Consider the following 24,518-nt stretch of genomic DNA (forward strand, 5'->3'; position numbering starts at 1 on the left):
TTATGTATCCCTAGTAGCTGGAGGCCATATGCACATACAAAGCTGCATTCAGTTCCAGAAAATACTGATGTTTTTTCAGACAGCAAAAACAGCCAGGGGAAATGTACAAACTGTCTGAATTCAACCCATGTAAAACAGCACTATTACACCCATGTCTAAAGCTGTGCTATGTAAGATGATTATCATAAAGGAAGACAGGAAACATTGACAAGGAGACCAAGTGTGTCCATTTCACCAGAATTAAGTAACTATTAATTTGAAATAGATGACAAGTAATTATGTCTGTTATAATCAGTAAACCAGACATTAGTAATAGAAACAAAAAAATAGTAGAGATGTTAAAATGTTATCAAATACATGTATCGAGTATGTCAAAAGCACAGAGAAAACAAAACACTAAACATGAGTGTCATGAGTTGGCATCATGATGTTTGGGCCTAGACAGTGTCTCCAGGAAAGTGAAAAGTTGTTCTTGTGGCAGCTAAAGGTAGCAGGGACCTTAGTGCATCTTCAGGAAAACTTAAGACAGGTATAATTAAAGATTATGCAAAATGTGGTTGTTTCTTAGAAAACCAAATTAGTACTGACTGAACAATGAAGCGGGAGGGAGAGGTAGCTTTCTTAAATTTATGTGCTCATTACACACATCCCATAAACAATTCACCAAAATACCTGCATCAGAGTATTCTGTTGAGGAGTAAACATAACAAAAGCAACATTGACCAAAATATTTCTCCTAGTAGTGTCTTCTTGCTCAGGACAAAGAAAGAACAGTGGTAGGCTCTTTGGTGGATCACAATATGCAGAGACCAGCAATTATGGCCTTTCAAGTGGGCGAGCGATGTTACTGCTTAAGAACAACTCACTGTGACAAATATACACGGTACATCTTTCCCTGTGTTTGACAAAAATGATTATATATAAAAAAAAAGTCTGTTGGCTTCTTGTATTAAGCATACTGGCTTTCTTCTATTGCTATTATAATATACCAGTATTTTAAACTATGAATTATCTTACTGAAAGTGATACTTATCATCAGCAGTGACTCACAGAAACTGAAGCCTTACAGCATCACTGATACCTAGATAGGAAGATGGTTGGCAAGGATGATTTGAATTTCTTAGCCTCCTGCTTCAACTCCCAAGGCTTGGATTAAAGGACTGTGCCACTGTGTTCTGAATTATGTAATACAAACACAAGACTGCATGGACACCAACATAACCATTCTACTAACTAAGCTATATCTGCAGTGCTGTAGAAACTTGATGTCTAAATATTCAAAATTTCACACACCCTTTGTAAATCTCTAATTAACACTCTCATAGTCATCTGAGCAAAACCTAAAGTTCATTCTGAACTCTTTTATTTCGCATTTCATTATTAACAAGGACCACAGATTCCACCTCCCGCCATTTCTTATATGTACCACTTTTCCATCTTCCTAGTTGCTTTGATCAGCTCTCACTAACTCTGGAAGGGTAGTTGGCTTTATGGTCATTAGTTTTGCCTCAGTATAGTGCAGCTTACAGGGTGAACTTGTTGATGGTGCTAACCTCAATTTCAAATGAAATTTATTAATTTAATTAATTAATTTCAAATAAAAATGTGAAATGTGAATGGTTTTCTGAGACTTAAACTGCAAATTTCAAATCTTTAAAAACAGTATTGAAGATCTGAATCTAGATCATGCCTCCTGCCTCTGGATGTACTAGATTTCTTCTCCAGTTCTCAGTGTTATACTTTCATGCCTGTAAAGTGTCCTTTTAACCTCGCTGGCCCATGTCATGCCTTCTATGTGCAGCCTGGCAGAGCTGCAAGTAGAAGAGGCTGTTTATTCAAGTCATGCTCAAACAACGCCTTTGCTTTTCTTCCAGGCCAAAGGCTGTGCCACCCTTATATCTGTATCTATGATTTTCTAAGGGCACTGGCAATTTGTTTCCATCTAACAGGAAGGAATGCCCCATTCATACCCCCAAATCATACATATAGCAAAGCACCACACCGTGGAAAGCTTGAAAAAATGTTTGCTGCAGGAGTAATGCATTTCTCTATAATTCTGTAATTTACACTGGGTTTCTCTTTTCAATGAGTAATCACAGACTCAAGGATCTTTTGTGGTGTCTGAGTCATATAGTCATAGCTTCTTACACCATAGCCACCTTAACTTCCGGAACAAAGAAGTCACTGGTAGGATTTTATATCATAACTTATAAAGGCAGATATGCATTTAACATGAATCATTGTCATTTAAATTATGATTCTCTTGTGTATGCTATATATGTTACTCCTTTACTCTCTCTTGAATTTGCTTACTACTCTTTTGTCATAGAAAAGGTGCTGTTCATATTCCTATAACACTCATTCTCATATTAGTTAGCATCTTCTATTCTGTCAACCCCAAAAGACATCTATACTCTGTATGCAGTTACTTGGGCATGAGTATACATTTGGATGTGCACACGCACAAATGCACACATTCACATACAACCTATTTCCTGTCATATTTTAGCCCATATCACCCCTAAAGTAGTAGATATAGAAACTGAACTTTTCAGACTACTTGAATGAAACAAGAATATTAACAGTCTTAACACATTGATTTATTCTGTGCCTCTTATTCTCTGAAACATTCTATATCTACACACACACAAATATATATGAAAATATATTCATATAGTTTGCCACTGTCATCTCTCTGAAAAAGAAAAAAAAAAACCCTCTAAGAAGGACTGAAGTATCCACACTGTGGTCTTTCTTCTTTTTGAGCTTCATGTTGTCTGTGAATTGTATCTTGGGTATTCCGATCTTCTGAGCTAATATCCACTTATCAGTGAGTGCATACCATGTGTGTTCTTTTGTGATTGGGTTACCTCACTCAGGATATTTTCTAGTCCCATCTATTTGCCTAACAACTTTATGAATTCATCCCCAGCGCTCCCAGGGACTAACCCACCAACCAAAGAGTACACAAGGAGGGACTCAAGGCTTCAGCTATATATGTAGCCAAGGATGGCCTTGTGGGACATCGATGAGAGGAGAGGCCCTTGGCCTTGTGAAGGCTCCATGCCCCGGTGTAGGGGAATGCCAGGACAGGGAAGCGGGAGTGGGTGGGTTAGTGGACAGGGGGAGGGGGAATGGGTAGGGGAGGGTTCAGAGAGGAAATGAGGAAAAGGGATAAAATATGAAATGTAAATAAAGAAAACACCTAATAAAAATGAAAAAAAGAAAACGAAAACAGACCGACATTGCTTAACTCTGTGCACCTGTGAGTCTGGTAAGCAAAGGGTTTCCTTTTTCCTCTCTGACTGTATAATGTTGTTTGTGTGGAGGTTCTTATAGGATATTGTTTTTTCAGTCTTTAATGGTTTATTTCAAAACCATTTTAATTTTATCACATAAAAATAAACCTGAGCCAGTCTTCAGGTAAACCTTTGCTTTACCATCAAGTCAGAAAACTACATTGAGCCTGTAACTTGTATATGCCTACTTCTCCATGTTGCTGTTTGGCTTTATTCATTTTTCTCTTCAAAGCTTCTTTTCCAACTCAGTGAGGTGACATGCATGGTAGAAATGTTTCCCTATAGGCTAGAGAGACTGCCCAGTTAAGAGAACTCAGTGCTCTTGCAGAGGACTGGAGTTCAATGCCAGCACTCACACTGCCTGCAATTCCTGTTCCAATGGATCTGGTGCCCTCTTCTGACCTCACAGGGCCCAGGCACACACATGGTGAACAGACATACATGTGAGGCAAAACAGTCATATAATAGAAGTAAATATAGAAATAAAAGAAAAGTAAATAAAGATATACAAGTTTTAAAAAGAAACACTTCTCTACTCTTTGATATACACAGGCATGACATAATTTTTCCTGTCTTTGAGAAAATACCTTTGAACTTCACTGACCTAAAAAGAAGACCATAGACTATAAGTAAAAATAATTGGATCAGTATGACACCAAGTTTGAAAAGAAGATTTATTTCTTATTATTGAAAAATACACAAAAGGCCAACATTTGCTGAGTTGCTGGTTTTCCATGATACAGTTGGTACTGTAAGAAAGGAAGAAATGCATCTGGTACGTATAGCAGTTTACATTCTAAGGCATTTAGGCTTAGAGCAGTAGCTCCACATATTGAGGTGCACTTACTAGAGTTTAAATACACTGAGGCACAACAGACAGGCAGAGCAGTTGAAACCACACAGTAGAACTGTTTCCATGCGAGTCAATCTGAGGACATATATGCCCTCTCCTCATCTTTCATTCTCCCCACCCCCACCCACTGTGCATTTTGAGTTGTTCACAGAACACCGGCAGATTATCTACTCCTCAAGAGTTTGCTTACAACACCACTATCAATGGGGGCACACCAAACACAATGGTGTCCTGGACAGGTCCTGGCTCTCACCAAAATGAGGCTCTGGTAGGAAAAACACTGATTTGCAAAGGCACAGTGGAGACAGGTTTAATGTATTAAATATAACATAAATCATTCACAATAACAAGTTTAGTGTTTCTGGGAACTTTTGTTAATACAACACAGTTGGTCACACAAAATACAAATGCTTCTGTTGATTTGTCTTGGCAACTCAGATACATCAACAGTGCTAACAGTTTAACAGCTTTGTTCTCATCTGACAGAAAATAATGGCAGTTCTGCAAGGCAAATGTTAAACCTGACCGTATGTATTTATTAATTCCACAGTGTTTTGACAGATTAGAGGGGATGGAATCAGAGGATGCTGACACGCTCACTGAGGGCTTTCATCTCTCTCTCTTCAGCCTCAGGACTGTCGCTGTGGCTAGCACTCAGACCGATCAGGTGCGCTGGGTACTGCAGCCCCTGCTCGCCTGCGTATTGTTCCCACCTGGAGTCATCGCTTTCGTGGGTAATATAGCGTTCTCCAATTCTGCATTCCAGCTCTCGTAAATCTAACCAGGTCTGATAGTCCTGAAGAAGAAATGGCAAAATATCGTCCTAGAGATCATTGAGACTTGCCGTTCTTTTCCTATGTTGGTAGTTCTTCTAGTCTGTGTGGTGACCTGCCCTTTCTGTTCTCTCAGTGCTGAATCACCATGCATCCACAGGCAGCATCAGCAGCAAGGTCATCTTATTTGCTTAGCCTTAGACCATGCATGCTGCGTGGAGGATGCCGTGGCTCCCAGTCTGGATAATTAATGCTTGTAGTCAAGCAATTAGGAATGTTGACATTGCTTTGCAGTTTAATGGCTAGAAGTAATCCTTCATTATTTCAGAATATCATTTTCTAAGCTTTAACACTCAATATGAAAAGAGCAAATATTTAAGAGAAAATGCAGTACACACTCATATACTTTACATTTGCCATGTATTTATATCCATGCGTAATATCCTGAGACTTGAAATCTAGCTTCCAAATGAGACCAGCAAATGGGCAGATGGGCATCTACTGAGACAACTATCAGGAGTAAGCATACAGATGCTTTCCAAATCTGGTCTTTTGAGTTCTGCTATGACCCTTGGTGTGTGTGTATGTATGTCTGTACATATGTATGGCAGGGGGAGCTCTGTGCACATGTTCCATGTACATGCGTATCTTCATCAAATCACTCTGATAGAAAGAAGGACATTTAGAAACACTACACTGTTATTAAATCCCCAGAAATCACATGCATATTAGAAAAAACAGTATTAGGGTAATTATACCTGTATAAACATGACAAAAGATTTTTACAGCTAATATAAAAGTCTTATATATAAATAATTGGAAACATGCCCACAAAAAAACAAACCACAGATGACGTTTACCTGTAGCCAAGGATGACTCAAGGTTTTATCCACACTGTAGCGTTTTCTCATTTTCACTTGTAGCAAGTTATTGATAAGATCAATGGCTGAAAATTAATCATTATTAAAAATAGTTACCAATTATGCAATGAATATATAATTTATATAGTCTTAATAATATCTGCTAATATAGAGATATAAGATCAAAATAGTGGTAATGGTAATACCTGAAAGTAATTACTTGAGAATTCTAAATCAAGTTGGAACTCGGTGGGGGGGGTAGTATGAGCATTTGAATTTATTGCACAATGTGAATTTTAATTTGTATATTCTGTAATATGTTTTTTAAATTTTAATATATGTATGCATTTTAACACGTCTTAAACAAATATAGTACTAGTATTGAAGAAAGAAAATTGTTAATTTTGTTATAAAATACAGTCAATAATTGAATACATATAAAGGGAATTTCAGATTTCAATTAGTTGGATGTAGTAGGTCAAGAGACCAAGGCTGAAGGACGTTACAAGTTCAAGGAATGTTTGAACTATAATGCGAGTCCCTGTTTTGAATCAAACATAAGATAGGAATAGCTGGTTGAAGATGTAGACATATGGACATCATATATTCTAGAAAGAAATATAGTAAAACATGAATCACTTTCAAGATATACCTGTGACCTCAAAACCAACAGTTCTGTAAGAATTTGAAATTTTTCTTTTTCTTTTTAAAAGGGAAATAAATTACATTGATATTGGTAGTCGTTGATTTTCTAGTACAAGACGAGCACTGCCCTCTGAGGAGTGAGAGTCACTGTCCAGTCAATCTCCTGCTCTGCCTACTTGGGACTCATGTGCACAGACTTCACGAAGAAAAGATCATTCTTCTCTATATCTTCTGTACAAAGCATCCAACTGACACCATGTGATGATGTTCTTAACATTTAACTGCTGCGGAGTTGTATTTTCAGCTTCCACACTACATTTCATTAATAAATTAAAATTTCCATTTTGGGACTCATTTTCATAACCTCTCTATTTCCTTTTACTGCCCCACCCCCAAAGTGAAGTATCCAAAGAATACATGCTCTTGGGGTAGAGTATGTGGTCTCTCTGAAACCCAGCCTGTCCGAGGCCTGAAGTCTGACAGATGTATTTTTCTACTGAGAGCCTTAACATTTGAAAACCAGAGCCTTAACTCCTCAGATTTCCCTAACCACCAAATTTTAATAGGAAAGTTCTGAAGAACTTCCGTGTCTAATCCTCACCCACTTGCATGGTCTTGAAAATACAGACTGAAAAAACTGCCCACAGTAACAAACTTGCAACATTCAGTCTAAACAGATTCAAATCCTCCCTTAGTAAGCAAAGGAAATTAATTTCTATAGTCTTTTGGCATCTAGGAGATTTCCTTTGGTTCTAATATTTATATATTTTTCCTATAACGAACGGCTACATAACCAACACTAACTTTTTGATTAGGGAAATTAAATGCAACAACACACATTTAAAGGCCACCTCTGCCTATCAACCCTGTGCCTATCAACCAGACCTTGGTTGAAATCTATATTTCAAAGGAGATTCTAAAGTTCTCTCTTCCCCTTTGATATTCTATACCCCCTTTCTCTTTACGGGCCATATCTAACATAAGAAAATACTGGGTGATAAGAGTTTATAACTTGGGGGACCAGAGAGATGGCTCCCTTTTTAAGAGCACATTCTGTTTTTTCAGGAGACTCGTGTTTAGCAGCAAGCACTGAGATGGGTCCTAACTGCTTGTAACTCCACTTCTAAGACATCCCACCCCTCAAATGGCCTTTAGGAGGACCTTTGCCCAGATCCAAGCCACATACTCAGGAATACAAACATATACACAGAAATTTAAAAACAAATTTAAAACATTTATCATATATATGTATCAATTATCATTCATTAGTACATTCACTACATATTATCTAAGTAACACCTGTGGAGAACTAGTTTGGGAAGCTGGCAGTTCAGCTGAGGAAGCAGGGTACTTAGTACAGTTTCAGAGTCCAAGCATGTGTTTTCTCTGAGCTTTTGAAAGTACAGTTCTCTCTGTGCACAGTGTGTTGGGCATGAGCTTTAAAACATCCATTCATATGATTTACTCGCTGGAGAGTAAAGTGCACCTTCCATTCTGGCTGCTGTGAAGTCACAGTTCAAAAATGGAGGCCAAGGGGTGAAGGGAGAGCTCGTGTGCTATGGCAAGCCCTCAGCAGCATTACACTTCTCCAAGCACCGCAGGGCATAAACACACGTTATTAATTCACTCGTTCTGCTTTGAATTCTGTAATTAGGAAGGTGGGAGTACAGTAACTCAACAAAAGGTCTGGTTTGTGCCCAAATGGGCCCCAGCGGTGAGACGCACTGCCTAATGGATGGAGAAGTCCTGGCAGAGGAGGGACTACAAGTGTCTACAGAGAAATGGAAAATGGAAAGATGGAAAAATTGTTCTGAATGAAGCTTATGATCCCAGGCCTGCCTGCCAGTCTTGTGACCTGAATAAGCACAGCAAAGCAATGAGGTACTTCTACGAGAAAGCACTTTAGGGAGCAAGGAGAGAAGGGGTGGAGGATGGACGTGTGTGGATCAATGTGCCTTTAAGAATTAGAATGTAAAACAAAAACCCATAGGTATAAAAATATCCAGTCAACATTATAGCCTTTTCATGATGCAGAAAAATAAGTTTTCAGTTCTGATTTTGAGAGCCCCACTTGTTTATCACTGCCTAACAAATTCTCAAAACAATTCATTAATCATGCTTCATACGATGTAGCCTCAACTGCATGATCCAAAATGGCTTCCGGTAAATCCTTTGTGTGTGCATGCATGTGCATATGCATGTACATACGTTCGCATGTGAAACGCCACACCAACGTTTTTTTACATAGTTTCTGGGGATTGAACTCAGACCATACGCTAGTAAAGCAAATGTGTATTTCAAAGGAGATTCTAAAGTTCTCTCCTCCCCTTTGATATTCCACACCTTCTTTCTCTTTCCAGGCCATATCTAACCTAAGAAAATACTGGGTGATAAGAGTTTATAACTTGGGGGAACCAGAGAGATGGCTCCCTTTTTAAGAGCACATTCTGTTTTTTCAGGAGACTCGCGTTTTGCAGCAAGCACTGCTTGTAACTCCACTTCCAAGACATCCCACCCCTCAAATGGCCTTTAGGAGGACCTTTGCCCAGATGCAAGCCACATACTCAGGCATACACATATATAAACAGAGATTCAAAAATAAATTTAAAACATTTATCATATGTATGTATCAATTACTCATTCATTAGTACATTCACTACATATTACCTAAGTAAGACCTGTGAACTAGTTTGAGAAGCTGGCGATTCAGCTGCAATCGAATAGGCACTGGCCCGTGTTACTCAGACTACAAACTGGCAACTCTTACAGAAACTTATTACAAAGGGTTTTCTTTCCTAGGTCACCCAGACTGCTCCTATGTATATATTTTAGATAAAGAACTACATTGTACAATCTAGCAGCTTCTCAGTCTCTCTTAGCCTCACATTAAAAGTGGTTCAATAATCTATTAGACTCCAGTCTTTCACCATAGCCTTCTGCTAATAGTCACTAGACTTTTCTCAAAACCTAAAAACCGGGACAAATTTTTGTTTATTGTTATTGGCTTGTTTGATCTACACATGGGCATTCTTTATATAACCTAGGAGTAAAAGATTTCATTTTTAAAAACCGTTGCATCTGTGTCTGATTTAGTATAACAATAGCCCTATGAAATGCAGTTTCAGTCTCTAATTCTCATGGAAAAGGAGAAGAAACAATTACCCAAAGCCCATAAGTTGGTCAAAGTCAGGAGGTTTAGAGGCAATGGTGCTGAGGCTGCACCTCAGGGGACCCAGCTTCACTGTTATACAATATGGCAGACAGAAGCTATAATATATTGTAACTGTATTAGTAGTAATAATGTCAGGATTTAACAATTTTATAATTTAACAATTTTATAATCATGGACTTTAGAAGTATATGCTACCTGCAGGGAGGTTTAGAAGTGCCCAGTCATTGAACTAGTCAAGGCATATCAAAACTAGCTGATGTGTGTGTGTGTGTGTGTGTGTCTGTATGCGCGCGCACGCGTGCGTGTATCTGTGTGTGTGTGTGTGTGTGTGTGTGTGTGTGTGTGTGTGTGTGTGTGATTCACTCATGAATCCAGAGAGTTCTAGGTAGGTGCAGCATGTATGTTACTCACTGGGAGCCAAAGCCATTTAACTAATTCACTGATACAGTGGACATTACATTTTTCATTATGTTTCTATCACATTTTCGCATATTGAATCCAGGGCTCCTTGTGCTCTGTTGTAACTGCAGCCCACAGTTTAGCCACGAAAGGATATTCTGAATGTGATATGATTTCCTTCTGCCCATTTGCTACATGTTAATCCCATTATTAGAACGCTTTTGGGGCAAAGCACAGAACTTTAAACATAGAAGTTTCTGGCTATATCCTAACTCACACTTCTAACTTCCAGGGCTATTTAGCATTTCTTGAGCAGATTTTTCCTCCAGCTAGTTCATACTTCATTATCCCCAACAGGCTATTATAGGAAGCTTCTCACCCCACAAAATACATTATTGTGGTCAAGACATATCTGTGCTTCATGCTACTTTATCAATCTGGCAATCCTACGTAAAAATATATAATACATCCCTGGCAAAGGAATTCTTACAAATACTGATTTTTTAGTCATTTCCTATAAGAACCAAGATTGTTTTTCTAAATGTTTTTAAAACAATCTATTTAATCATTCATTATGGGAATCTATCAGAAATAAAGTCTAAAATTTTCGGTCGACAAGCTCTGCATCGTGTCTCCTTTTATAAGATGCGGGCAACTGTAGGTGTGTCACATGCATTAGGATCTTTTCCATTTCCATCATAAGTCACTCAAAAGCACACTTGGCACAAGCCCACACTGGTTAACTCCTTAAGGGGTTCCAAATGTATCTTTCTCTTGTCTGCTATTGAGAGGACAAGACACTTCCATGTATAAGTATAAGGACACTTCCATGTCTTCCCTGGTTCCAGCTCCCAGCAGGCATTGCTGTGTATACTTCACAAAAGTAAAAGGGACCAAGAGTAGGAAAGGAAGTGGCAGTAACAAAATAAACTCTAGTGCTAACAGTCCCCAACAGGAGCAAAAAAGGCTAAGGTGCTCCAGCTCTATCTATCAATCTGGAAACAAAAATCAGAATGCTCACATTCACATATGGAAGAAAACATCTGTCCTTTTGGATATGGGTTACCTCAATGATGGTTTCAAGCTCTACCCATGTACTTGCAAATTTCATTGCTCTTAAAAGCTGAATAATATCCTATGTTATAAGTATATTAAGTTTTTGTTATCCATTCATCAATTGATTAGAAACAAGGCTATTTTAAACTCCTGGCTATCAAGAGTAGAGTAGCTATAAACACAGATGAGCAAGTATTTCTATAGAAAAAAAATGTTAGCTTTGAGTTTTAAATATGTGTGTTTCAATCTGACACACCCAGCAATTAAGTACATTATACAGGATCAGAGGTGAAGGCTTTTCTTTCAAGGAAAGGGAGATAGAATATAACAATAAAGAGATAAAGGAAAAACTAGGAGAACTAAATGGAAGGGAACTAAGAATGCAGGATATACAGGAGAGAATATGGAAAAGAACAACTAACACTAGAGTCTTGTTGAAAAGCCATATGATATCCCACTACTCTAGAAGCCTCCTAAATATATACATATGTGAAATGAATCTAAATGGAGTCACCATATTTTAGGGAAGATAATGCCATAATGACATCTTATGTCACTAAGTAAGACTTCTTTGTTGAGTTGTTAGTCCAAGGGATCCAATAGGCTTCCCCAAAACTTCACAGACTATAGCCAAGGCTATTGGTTGCTCTCCACACCATGATAGGAAATCCTTCTTGCTGAAGATACAATTTAGTTATGTCATCAACCATCAAGAAATTGTGGTGGAGCACAACTAGAAGCTTTATCCCTACGGTGTAGCGTTCGTGGTGTTGGAAGGTACTCGGCATGCTACTGGAGGGGAAAACTAATCATAATCTGATTCAGTAACAAACTCTGGAAACTACAGCAGGAATTTCTCTGCAAGACATGTTGCTGTAATTATCACACAAATGTTATAGCACTTACCAATAATTTTTTATTGACTTTAAGGCCTGTACCATGAGATGAAACCCGTGCCTGAAACTACTAATGTGGCTGTGAACCTGAGACTCAATAAGACATAAGCTCTAGGTGAATTCTACTTCTTCTTCTTTTTTTTTTTTTTTCCTGTGAAAGGATCATAGTAACAAAATGACTACAAATGACATATGCTGACGGTCACAGATCAGTACATCAATTAATCATCATAAAAGAAAGCGTTTATTTTGAAGTGCCCCATAATTAACAAAGAAACTCAACTGGACAATGTGTAAAGAGTGAATGATTTTGGAGTACTTAGCCCTAATTGGGGTGTCTTTTTAACATCCTTCTGCTCAAGGCTCAAAGGTCTACATAAAAGAGGTGGAGAGAGTGTAAGAATTAGGGATGATGAATTACACCAAGGAAACAGCAACTTCCCTAAATAATAGGACAGACAAATAAGCACACAGTGACTGTGACAGCATGCATAAGACCTGCAAATGCTTAAACCAGACAAAATCCCAGCACCAAGAAGGTGTGTGGATACAAACTTCCAGTCCAAACCAAGCAGCTATTTCCAATTGATACCTGCTGGGAAAGAGAAGATCAGTTTTGTCCAATGGAGTGTTACTAGTTATATCAACCACACTCCAGGGCAGAATCTATGTGCAGGAATAGTTGGTCAACATAAAATGGATTCTGTGTTTTTGCTTTTGGGGAGGGGCTGATATCTGTTTCATTTTGTTTTATTTGTTTTGATTTTCAGGGTTTTTTTTGGGGGGGTTGGTTATATTGTTGTTGTTGTTGTCCTTGTTACTGTTGAACAATGTGAGAAGGAACATAAAGTTGGGTGTGTAGGGAAGAGGGAAGGATCTGATAGAAATCCAGAGAGAGAGATTATTAGTATAATAAAAATTTAACATATGAAAAAAATAATGAAAAGATGCAGAATGCTGACCTCGAAGAATCTGCATAGTGTGGCTTCGGAATGAGGGTATGCAGAGGGGAAATGGAAGAAACATATACAAGAGTAGGCTAGGTTGTGAATTCCTCTGAAAAGCAAAGTTAAGGAGACAGACAACGTGTCAAGGAGGTGGGCAAAGTGAGACATGAGATGGAGAAGGGGCATTACGGTGCCTAGGCAGGAAAAGAAAGAGCCATGCAGAAACTACAGGTCACACAGGGCTCCTTAAGGATCTGGAGTGCCATGGTAACGTAGAAATCTACAAGAAAAGGACATATGGATATCCTACACTTCTTTCTACAAAACCAGAAAAACAGTTATTCCAAACATCTGGCTTTTGTGGGACAGGGAATGCTGTGACATAGTACTGGCTTCTAAGCTATCGGGGATAATAAGCTGATGCTACTATGAATGGCTGGATTTCATCTAGGGCCAAAGCAAGGCAGGATGTGAGACCCTCTGCCCTCTTCACACTTACCTCCACACTTAATCTCCTGGCAGACAATAGGGGAAAACTGGGCAATACCTACATGTATTTGCAATAAATGTGACAGTAATGTTTGCATTGTCATGATTACATTCCAACCATCCCATCCTATTTATTTTTGGAGTATCAACCCTGATACTATTCTGGCAGTTCAAATCTTTTATTATCCACACACTCAGTCCCATTAACAGTTGGCTGTCAAATAATCTATTAAGCAGTCATATTAGAACAATGTAGGGAACATTGTTATTTTTTTCCTAGTTGCTTTTCTTATGGGAACATTATCAGCAATGCAAATTTTAATTTTTTACATTTCACATTCATGATCAAAGATTTTGGTTCTTTCAAAAAATTCTGTAGTCATACATCCATGTTTTCCAAAAAAAATTGGGAAAAGAAAAAAATACAGTTTTTAAATCTATGTTTTACCTTTTTCTTTCGTTTTTATTTTATTTGTTTTCTGGGTTTCGTTTCGTTTTGTTTGTTTTTGTTTTGTTTTGTTTTGTTTTAAGTTATTGCCTTGCAACATTTTGCCCAGTAATTTTTCGTATTATTCTATTAAATGAAAGATTAAAGTATCCACTACATTTTACCACATGCTCATTTTTAAACAGAGTGGGTTCTTTGGAAAGTCTTAGGGCAGCTAACGCTCCATGGAGCTCATGGTTAGGAGCACGAGGACATCTGCAGAAGAAGGAATTCTAGGATGTTTGCAGATGCTAAGGGCTTTATGTTTATTCAGACGAATAAGTGCTCCATGAGTAAAGGGATTTTGATTCTATTATCCTCTGACATCAATGCCCTGAATTATCCTTAAAACTACAAACTATACTGCAGTCATTCTGGATTTCAAACTAAACGTCAAGTACTTGATAGCAAGCCCTAAATGTACAAGATAGCTGAGCCTTACTATGGAGAAACTGAAAGTGTGCAAAGTGTGGAGGAAACCCTGGAAAGATGCTGTCACTGACCCTTCTGCAGACCTAACACATAGGGCCCACAGTTCAGATCTCCCATCAAATCCTATCTTCATCTTTGATCAAGTCCATTGATCAGTTCAGCGTGTGTGGCATGTTCTTCCTACTCTCTCCATTAGATTTTAGCTCTGTTGAGGTCAAAGTTGTATTTTTTTTTTTTTAAGTAAACTTGATGAGTCTCAATAACAAAAGATGAATTGGAACTTTGAGGTATTAGAAAACCGCAAACTAGGCATTTGGTGGCATCAACGCATTAACCAGAACTTTAAATAGTCTCTTTCTCAGCTCTATGTTTTAACACCCATATTTTATTCATGTGGTCTATCTGTTTTAGTTGTAATATTTTTGGATGATAGGGCACCACATCTGGGTAGGATATAATGGATCATGGGCTCAACACTGACTACTGTCAGAAAATCAGAAGGATATTTGCAATACAGAGTATTTAATTTATAGCAGAGAAAAGACTTATGACCCCCCCCCCCCCCCCCCCCCCCGTGTTCACTGTTTTGGTCCAGAAATATCACTTTTTTCTTTTATGCTTTCTATCTTCACATTTCTCCATTCCACACGATTCAGGTTGATATGTTGAGAGGGATGCCAATTTGATGGAGCCCTCACTAGCCACCCTCTAGGCTTTTCTCTTCGAGGCAGCGGTACACACCCTTTCTACCTCTGACTGCTGAAGTGCAGTGCTTACAACTTCTCTCCCTGTGCTTGGCTTCACGCTGATGGGAACTTGTGTGTTTATTTTAAAAATCGTTTTGCAACCCTTCACATTCCAGCTCTCAACACAGCATGCCGTTGCCCAGCAACACTAACTGGGACGCTCCTCGCAGGGGCTGCAACCAGAGGCTGCCAACAGCTAACAAGGCCACTGGAAATCATCATCTCACTCGTTCCTGAGTCAATTACCGGAATCCAATGAAGTGTAAGACCTTTAGAGACTCGAGCTGATGGCTTCGGTGCTCTTAGCTCTTTCCTCTATAGAAAGTATTCCATCAATGGTTACTCTCTGCTTCACATTTGGTCACATTTTCTGCTGAAGATCGGCAATATGATCTTGGAAACCATGAATTGTTTCAACACAAGCATACAGAGGTTATCACACCCGCGCCTGCCTGACTTAAGGTAGCAACAGAAATACATTCCTGTCATAGAGTTTTCTCTATTTCCATTCCATACTAACATCCCTTTAAAGATAGTTACGTTTCTTTAAAAAAAAAAAAAAAAAAAACATGAGTGCTTGACACGAAGAAAGGTAAAAATCTTTAGGTGAGGAGTCTCCAGGAAGGTTCTGGAAGTTATAATAGTGCTTTGGGCATTTCTATTAGGCTCAGGGCTTGAACTTGGCTACTAAACGTCTTTGTAGGCTTTCGTATTTATATTTCAATAGAAGTTTGAGGATTTAAACAGAGGATTCTGGTTTACAGGTTTAGGTGGAGGGTGATAGAGTGTATCTGTCCCTGGTTCCCTGCCAGTTCTAGGATTGCTGGCCTTTAGGACAGATTTTGTGTTACAAAAGGTTGAAGGTACAAGATCATTGAAATTGGTTAACAGCTAGGTTACTATGGTGCCATGGACCATTGAATAAATGGATATAAATACAAAGAAAAACATTAAGGATTGATTCTGAAACATTATCTTGGTTCACTATTTTAGAATCAAGACTTGGCGGGGGTGGGGGTGGGGGTGGGGGGAGGTGCTTCCAGACTAATTAACTGTGCAGAAAATGCTGATAGTAATAGTAAACAAGTTGGATTACACAAATAATACCCCAAATGGCTACAGTCTAGAGCAATGGGTGATCCTGGTAAGAAAACATTTCATTGCCAAATTAAACTAGACCCACTTTTTGGATATCACAATCCTCTACCCTCTAACTTCAAACTGAAGAATTGGGAAATATGGGTTAGAGAATGGTAGGGATGATGGGGGGGGGAACTGTGTGAGGGAGGGACAGGGAGGAGTGGGGCAGTGATCAGGATGTAAAGTGATAAATAAATTAATGGGAAAAACATTTATAAGCACGAATCAAATCCTCAAATCTCACAGTTACTCATTACAATTCTCCTTATTGTCTCCAAATCAAATCTTATGCCAAACTAAATGTACATAAAATAAGATGGAGCTGGCTTCAGACTATCAATCAGCAATCATGGTCATCGTCACTACTATTAAATAGTTTTACTATGTAGCCCAAATTATAAGCTGTTCCTCTGGCCTATAAGTGCAGAGACTAGGAATGTACCACTATTATACTTATTATAACATAATATATTTAACAAGAGTAATTGAACCCAAAGGTAGATCTGTTCTGAGATTCTGTTAAAAAGTAACATAATCAAAGAAGACTGTTCTTGGATCAGAATCACCAGGAGCAGAGACTGTGGCACTCATGAAGGCTGATGAACCTTGATTTGGAAAAGAGGTGATGTTTAGAATTGTTCCAGCAGTGTACTGAAACACAGAGACATTTCTGGTCACTGCATTAGGCTTTAACTAAGAGAACTTGGGCCCTTCTAATCCTGCATACTTTCTATGCCTAGAAAAAAAACTGAAAATATTCTGAATAATTGCTCAGTGCATTGGTATACTCTAGGGCAATATAAGTGCTAGTTAAGGTATCTATTATTTTTCTTAAATTAGTATCTATGTTTTGGGACTATTCTCTTTTGTTATGTGGGTAGAGGCAAAAAATCAAATAATTACCCGCATTTGACCCTTTACTCAGACATCTACAATAGGTGTAAAAGCCATATTTCAGCTCAACTATGTTGAGCACAATTTTCACTTTTTATTCAAATATTACACAAATATTTTATTATTGTGTGGATAAATAAACAACCAATAATAAAGAATTACAATACCAACCATCCTGATAAAAGTTCTGAACATTTTCTCAAATGGCCATTTATTAGAGAAAATCAGACGAACCACATTAAACTTGCATTCCTGATAAATGAGTCCTTTCTTAGTGGGACAGAGTTTCCGACCTTAACTCACTGCATTAGGAACTATCGATGTACACAGAATCATATAAACTCACTCCACTGGTGGACTTTTTTTGTAAATCATTACATATCACAGGATCACAATTGTTAAATTCCCTTTTAATGAATACAAAGAAAGGGTATTCTAAAATTTAAACATAGTTCCAGTATTTTAAATTGAGGTCATTTAAAAATGTTAACCCCCTCCCCCCAATAGAGGTTCTGACCTACATAACTCAATTCACTTTATCAACTTTGGCTATACTCCTGGCACTCCGACAGCATTTTGAAGCACTTCTCTGGCTAGTCCCAGCACCTCTCTTGTGTCCTGTTCTGTCTGACAGTGGTGTTAATATGTTGACAAATCAATCCATTCATTAATATTCAGTAGGCTTGTGGGATCTGCGTGCCTCATAAACTGTTACCACAGAGCTTAATTAGTAAGATGACAATTGTCTTTCTTTTGTTTCTCAGACCATTGGATGTCTGGGTCTTATCTAACTAAAACTTACATTTGTGAGCTTTTTTTTTTTTTTTTTTTTTTTCCCTGAACAAAACGTTGTAAAAGAAGGACCTAGGCTGGTTCCATTTCATGGCAAAGCACTATTTATGAACTACTTAGCATTCTGGATCACTGTTGAGTTCTGAAAGCATACCATGTGCTGATGGTGCTCAGCGTTTATTTAGCTTTTCTTTGTATTTGTACTGGCTGTATTTTCCAGTTTGGGGGTAAAAACACACTTGCAGCCAATTTCATTTAAACTTATCAAGTTGACTGGCAAAAACTACTTTAAAATAAAATGTGAATGTTTTGATACATTTAGTGGTATCTTACGGCTATTGGACACTTTGAGGTTATCACATAATCTATAATATACAGCTGGGAACTGAGCTCAACTGGGAGGATACTGTAGAGCCCTGCCGATCAGAGGGAAAAAGAGGCATGAATATACGGTTGGTGCGGGTAGGGTTCAATAGTGGGAAAAAAATGTTGTCAACAAATCATCCCAATCTGATAATTAACTAATGTTGCAGTGGGGACAAGATTTTAAATCAGTGCAAGGGTATTTCCATTTTCTTCCTCATATTTATATGTCAAGCCTTTCTCTTTGATCAAAATTTTTAATAATACCAACTAGTCATGTGACTCCAGGCCTGAGCAGCAACAACACTGCAGGTGGCCTGGGAATAGGTGCTCTTTCAGACTTCACCTGTGAACACAGAAAATGATCTTCTGTCTGCAGGGGTCAGGGTCTCCTTGTGAGACAATTTCCCAGGCTGCCTCTGTGTTGATTACTGCCTTTTCGCCTCCCTAATGGCATATGAGGGAGTATCAAAACTCAGAAGGAAAAAGAAATAAGTAATCTCTTCCCTACCCATTACTAACCTTTCTCAAATGTAATCCACATCTCTAATTGAACACGTCAATTTGATGATGGCAATGGACTGTTACTTGAACAAATGCTTTCAAATTCCTCAATGCAAGGATGTCCTTATTCACTTAATAAGGCAACTCACACTGAAGCAGACTTCATCTCTCTTTATCAGTCTTTCAGCCCTCAGTGTCTGGTTATCTAGATCACTTTCTCCTTCTAAAAATAACTCTGGCAAAAGCCAAAGCTGGAAAATCAAGTCACACAGATAAAGGAGCCACATAACCTGTGTTATGATTTAGAGCAAATGAAAGGATATGTGAAAAAGAATTCCATTGAGATTCCATTGGCAATTCTCCTTTGTATGGAAATGATAGATGTACAGTCATGGTGGTATTCTCATTTTGTTACCAAGAAGAAAATGGAACCCCAGACCATGGTGGTGAGTGATATTTATATTAAAATACTGTATACACACACACACACACACACACACACACACACACACACACACACATATATATATATATATATATATATATATATATATATANATATATATATATATATATATATATATATATATATATACAACTTTGAACAACTTTTAGACCATTTATGGCAGAATTATATTTATACAACTCCCCAAACAAAATAAAACCCAGTCCTTAATTCATTTTTTCAACCCTTATCCATGAGGTTTTGTTTGATTATTTTTGTTTCTGATTACTTTAAAAAGTTATCACACACTCCAATAAAATATTCAGGTCCATAAGAAAAATTAAAAATCAAAATAAAACCCCAACTTCTCATAACTTAGAAAACACCTATTTTCTCTACTTTTCTAATGATTTCCTATAAACTTCTAAATGAAAGCATGTTTACATAGTTCTAAAATTTTATTTATTCATTTATTTATGTGAATTACTATTTTTCTGGCATATATGTATGAGAACAATGTATGTGCCTAGTGCCCAGAGGCCAAAGAGCACATCAGAATCCCTGAAAAGTAATTTGCAGACTTTAGTGCAATGCCACCTGAGTTTTAGGAACTGAATCAAAGTAAGATCAGTCAGTGCTCTTAAACTCTGAGCCATCCATCTTTCCATCCGCCCAAATTTTGATAACCCTGTGCTTCTTAAAGTTTGGTCCACGATGAGATAAATTCAGAAGAGCAGATTGATTGTCTTCAGAAACTGCTGTAGCTATTTTATACTGTTGTAGAGGAATTTTAATCTAGCAACATGGTTACTCTGGCAACCAATCCTATCCAGAGACCTTCTGAGTCTATATGATCCAGCAGAATGACACAACTTTAATCCTTCTGGCTGGAAAACAGATGTGCCTTTAGAACGCACCATTAATTAGAAACAGTGTAAGTAGAGTTAGTTTGTAGAAGAAAGCAGCATGTTTGAAAGTGACAAACAATAGAAGGACAAAGTGACAAATGAGAGAAAGAACTGAGAGAATGAATCAGAGATAGGATATGCCCAACTCACAAGAGAACACACAGGAAAAGAGAGGCTGCTAACCAGCAGCACGGAGTGAGGCAGAAGGGGAGGCCAGTACAGTTGCATTTGGATGAGTTCATTTGTGAGTTTTGTTCAGCTTGTGCAGTTCTAGCAGAGAAAGTTGAAGCCAAAGAATAAGAAGGAGCAAGAAAATTAGAACTAACTGCCAGAGTTAGTTTGAGGCCAAACATAACAATTCAGTCAGAAGCCAAGGGAAACCAGGTTGAATCAGTCATTTAGAGGAGGAGTTTTGAGCCAGAACAGTTGAGTTGAACCAGCCAGTCAGAGTTCAGGAAGAACTATAAAGGGTGAGCTTATTCAGCAGTAAGCCCCCAAGATGACGATTATATCTGGTGAAAAAGCTACATAGCACAACCTTGTCTCAAGAAATGTAACCACAAGAAAAGACTCATATCATTTCAGCTTTCTTGACACTGTCTCATCCCAATTAATTTACTTATTAAATTAATTGTACTGGTTACCTTTGTCATTTAGAACAACCCAGGTAAAAATTATAGGACAGGTAAATTCTAACATACACAAACATATGGCATTACATAAAACATTAATTTTGAATTCTCTTTTAGTGTGTGTGTGTGTGTGTGTGTGTGTGTGTGTGTGTGTGTGCATGGGGTTGTGGGCAAGTGCCACAAAGTGAATATGAAAGTCTGAGGACAAGTCTCTACCATCTGTCCTGGGGATTGAATTCTGTTTGTTAGGTTTGGTGGTAAGTGTCTTTACCCCGGAGCAGCCTCAGTGACCATTTTAAATTCTTTATCTTTGATTAAACTGTATATTAAATGATATACACACATATGTTCACCACTACATATATGTGCTGAGGCAGCATCTTATAAGTCTCTCAAGTTGGGCCTCATCCACCTCCTATAGCCTATCTTAATGACACAAAAGTTCCACTATTCGCATCCCTTTGCATGATTATAATTAAGGCATCCTTAATTTAAAGGTATTCTATAGCCATTAATGAATAGTAGAATGTGAATAATTTATATACATTTGCTGTTACTGGATAAAATCTAGGTAACCCTCTGTTCAAGTAGCCTAATGGACATAACCACCTCCTCTCTATACTGATGCACATGCCAAGGATAAGTTAAGCATCATGGTGACGGTGATTCTTTTACTCCACATTTCCTGAACTGCTTAAAATCATGTCACAGGGGTCAGCTTCACGTCCCCGCACATCTTCTTGTTTTACCTTAGATTTTATGTTTCATTCCTTTTGAAAAACCACCCCAGTTTTTTAAATTTCTATTCATAGGCTGAGTCTCACTTGCAGTATTCTGATGATCTTAGCAACATCAGGAATCACTCTGATAATATACCAGATGTGACAAATGCAGAGAATTCTGTGTCTACTCTGTTGTGAACTTTTAAAAATGCAATGGAAGGATGGACATACAATTGTCTGTAGCTTCACATGGACATTTATAAGTTATTTAAGTGACAGTGAACTTCCCTTTTCATATGATGAAGTAAACTTAGCAAGTGATCATAGAAAAATAGTTCTGGTCATTCCAAGAGGGGACTTAAGGTAATAGGGTGGATATGCTGAGCTCTAACAAAACTGAACTGAGCTGAAGCTGGAACTGATGGTGAGGCCATTTCTAATTGCCATTGTAGTGATGGATATACTGGGTAATGATAAGGACAACATGGCCAGGAGAAGTGATGAAATGAAACACAGCACCACGAATAGTATGCTTTAGGGTACGTGACTGTGATAAAGTCTCTTCCTGTTGGGAGACTTTCTCCTATGTACAGTGGCTTATCATCTTGATTCATTCTGTACGTGAGCTTCCTTGGTACATGATACATGTATTTAGTTACATTCATGAAAGTCCTATAACTTTTTATGTATCTATGTGTGCGGTATGCATGTGTGCTAGTGTGTTTCATATATGTGACTACACATGTGTGAGCATCCATGTGGAGGTCCATGGTTGAGGTCAGGCATCTTCCATGGTTTTTCTCAACCTTATTCATTGATTCAGGGTCTCTCAATTGGGCCAAGAACTCACTGATATGGCTAGTCTAGCTGGCCAGTTTGTCTGTGGAAATACTGATGGGCCACCAAGCCAAACTGTGCTTCTCACATTTGCATGGCAATCTGTCTCCACCGATATACCACTCCAGCCTCAGTAACATTTAACTTCAGGCTTTTATTTCACTTTAGCTAATGCCAAATAAATACATTTAATGGTGCTGTCACAAATAACTATAGTGAAATGTAATATATATATATACATAAAACTCATATATACATAAGAGATAGATAGATACATGGACTGGTGATAGATGGGTAGATATGAGATAGTCTGGAAAGAGGCCTGAATATACAATATGATAAAGGCATTTAAACTACTACACAGTTCTGTCAATCACTGCATTTCTAGTACAACCTCATCTAATATGCAAAATATCCTAGGCAGCAATTTATATCATCATATTTTAGTTAGAAAACTAAGAGTCAGAGATAAATAACTTGACTGAAGTTAGCATAATTGTACACATAGCACTGTCTGTCGACTCAGTTCTTCATTAAACCAAAGTATAATTTCCCTGTACATTTAGAGATTTAAATATTGTGCTGTTTCTCTGCTAAAATAGTGCAAACATAATAAAAGTAGATACAATAGGATAGATAAACCTCTTAAAGGAGGATCAAGAGGTTGGAAGTGTTGTGGATAGAAACATCTAGCCAAGGGAAGCAGTTGGGGTTTGAAACTGCCAATACTCACATAGGTTACTTAGCTCTATACTTGTGTCCCTGCATATTTAAATTAGAATCAGTAAGAGTATCTAATTCAAGGTTAGGGGCTGATGTATGAATTCGTGAATGGTAAGCATGTTCATTGTGTGGCTCTATGGCAGATTCTATTTAAGTGTGAGCTAGTCTTATGTCTTCACTTCAGTTTGTTAACATGTGCTGTGCTATTTTTCCACTTTACAAAACTTAAATGATTACACACACACACACACACACACACATGTACACACATACGCACACATACACACATCCCACACCCAAATCCTGTTTTCCCACCTGTTAATGCCTTTGTGTTTGATTTTGGTTTTAGCTTAGGATCTCTTTTCTTTCTCTATTCTTCTCTTCTCTCCTCTCCTCTCCTCTCCTCTCCTCTCCTCTCCTCTTTTCTTTTCTTTTCTTTTCTTTTCTTTTCTTTTCTTTTCTTTTCTTTTCTTTTCTTTTCTTTTTTTTTTTCTCCTCTCCTCTCCTCTCCTCTCCTCTCCTCTCCTCTCCTCTCCTCTTTTCTTTTCTTTTCTTCAGTTGCTTCCTTTCTTTTTCTTAGTCAACTTTACCTACTCTGGGGGAATGACTGAGTGATTGTTACAAGGGTATGATGGGCCAGGAGCAGAGATAATTGGTGGCCAATTCAAAGACTGTCTCTATAATATGCTAACTTCCATTTGAGACCAGTTATAGCAGTTAGGAGCAGATAAGCTTGGACAAATCAGGGGCAGAATTTGCACCACAAGAAAGATAACTTGAGAAGAAAGTTACCATAAAATAAAGCAGCTTTGAGAGAGTGGGAAAACAAAATGTGGGTTGCAGGAACCAGCTCAATCTAAGGTTTACTTTTTATATTTCCCAATTGAGATTCGATACATTATCTTATTTTCTTGCTGGAAGTTTGTTATTGAATGTTCTGTTATTAAAGCAAGTCCTAAAGAATTTAAAAAGAGAAGTTTGCATATTTTTGTTTTTGTTTTTTTTTTTTTTTACCAGTGAGACCAACTGCTTAGCTTAGGGTTCTGTAGTACTCTTACTTAATTTTCACAAGCTTGGATGGACTTATCCTAGCTTGTGTAGATGCCTCTAAGACTTTATTTCATTCAGTCTTCATTACTACCTGTCTTAGTTAGGGTTACTATTGCTCTTATGAATCACCATGACCAAAAGCAACTTGGGGTGAAGAGTGTTTATTACACTCACAGTTCCATATATCTGTTCATGATCAAAAACAGTGAAGGCAGGAACTCAAGCAGGGCAGGAACCTATAGGCAGGAGTTGATGCAGAGGCCATGGAAGGGTACTACTTACTGTCTTGATCCCTGTGGTTTAGCCTTTTCTTCGTCCCCCTTCCCCTCTCCCTCTCCCTCTCCCTCCCCCTCCCCCTCCCACTACTACTACTTCTTCTTCTTCTTCTTCTTCTTCTTCTTCTTCTTCTTCTTCTTCTTCTTCTTCTTCTTCTTCTTCTTCTTCTTCTTCTTCT

At 38.0% G+C, this 24,518-nt stretch overlaps 1 protein-coding gene across 3 annotated transcripts in view; it reads right to left on the minus strand.

The window, feature by feature from the left end:
* Positions 1–3,959: 3,959 nt before the first annotated feature.
* The window catches only part of Prkd1 (protein kinase D1), a 292,314-nt gene continuing 271,755 nt past the window's right edge, over positions 3,960–24,518 (minus strand). For all 3 annotated transcript variants that reach the window (XM_021201591.1, XM_021201592.2, XM_029540841.1), the window contains 2 exons: positions 5,786–5,871; positions 3,960–4,948 (listed from right to left, as the gene is read on the minus strand). In XM_021201591.1, coding sequence (XP_021057250.1) covers positions 4,730–4,948; positions 5,786–5,871 — 305 coding nt within the window. In that variant the 3' untranslated portion in view covers positions 3,960–4,729. The remainder of the gene's footprint in view (positions 4,949–5,785; positions 5,872–24,518) is intronic.

This window comes from Mus pahari, chromosome 7, assembly GCF_900095145.1.
Source record: "Mus pahari chromosome 7, PAHARI_EIJ_v1.1, whole genome shotgun sequence".
Lineage (NCBI taxonomy): Eukaryota > Metazoa > Chordata > Mammalia > Rodentia > Muridae > Mus > Mus pahari.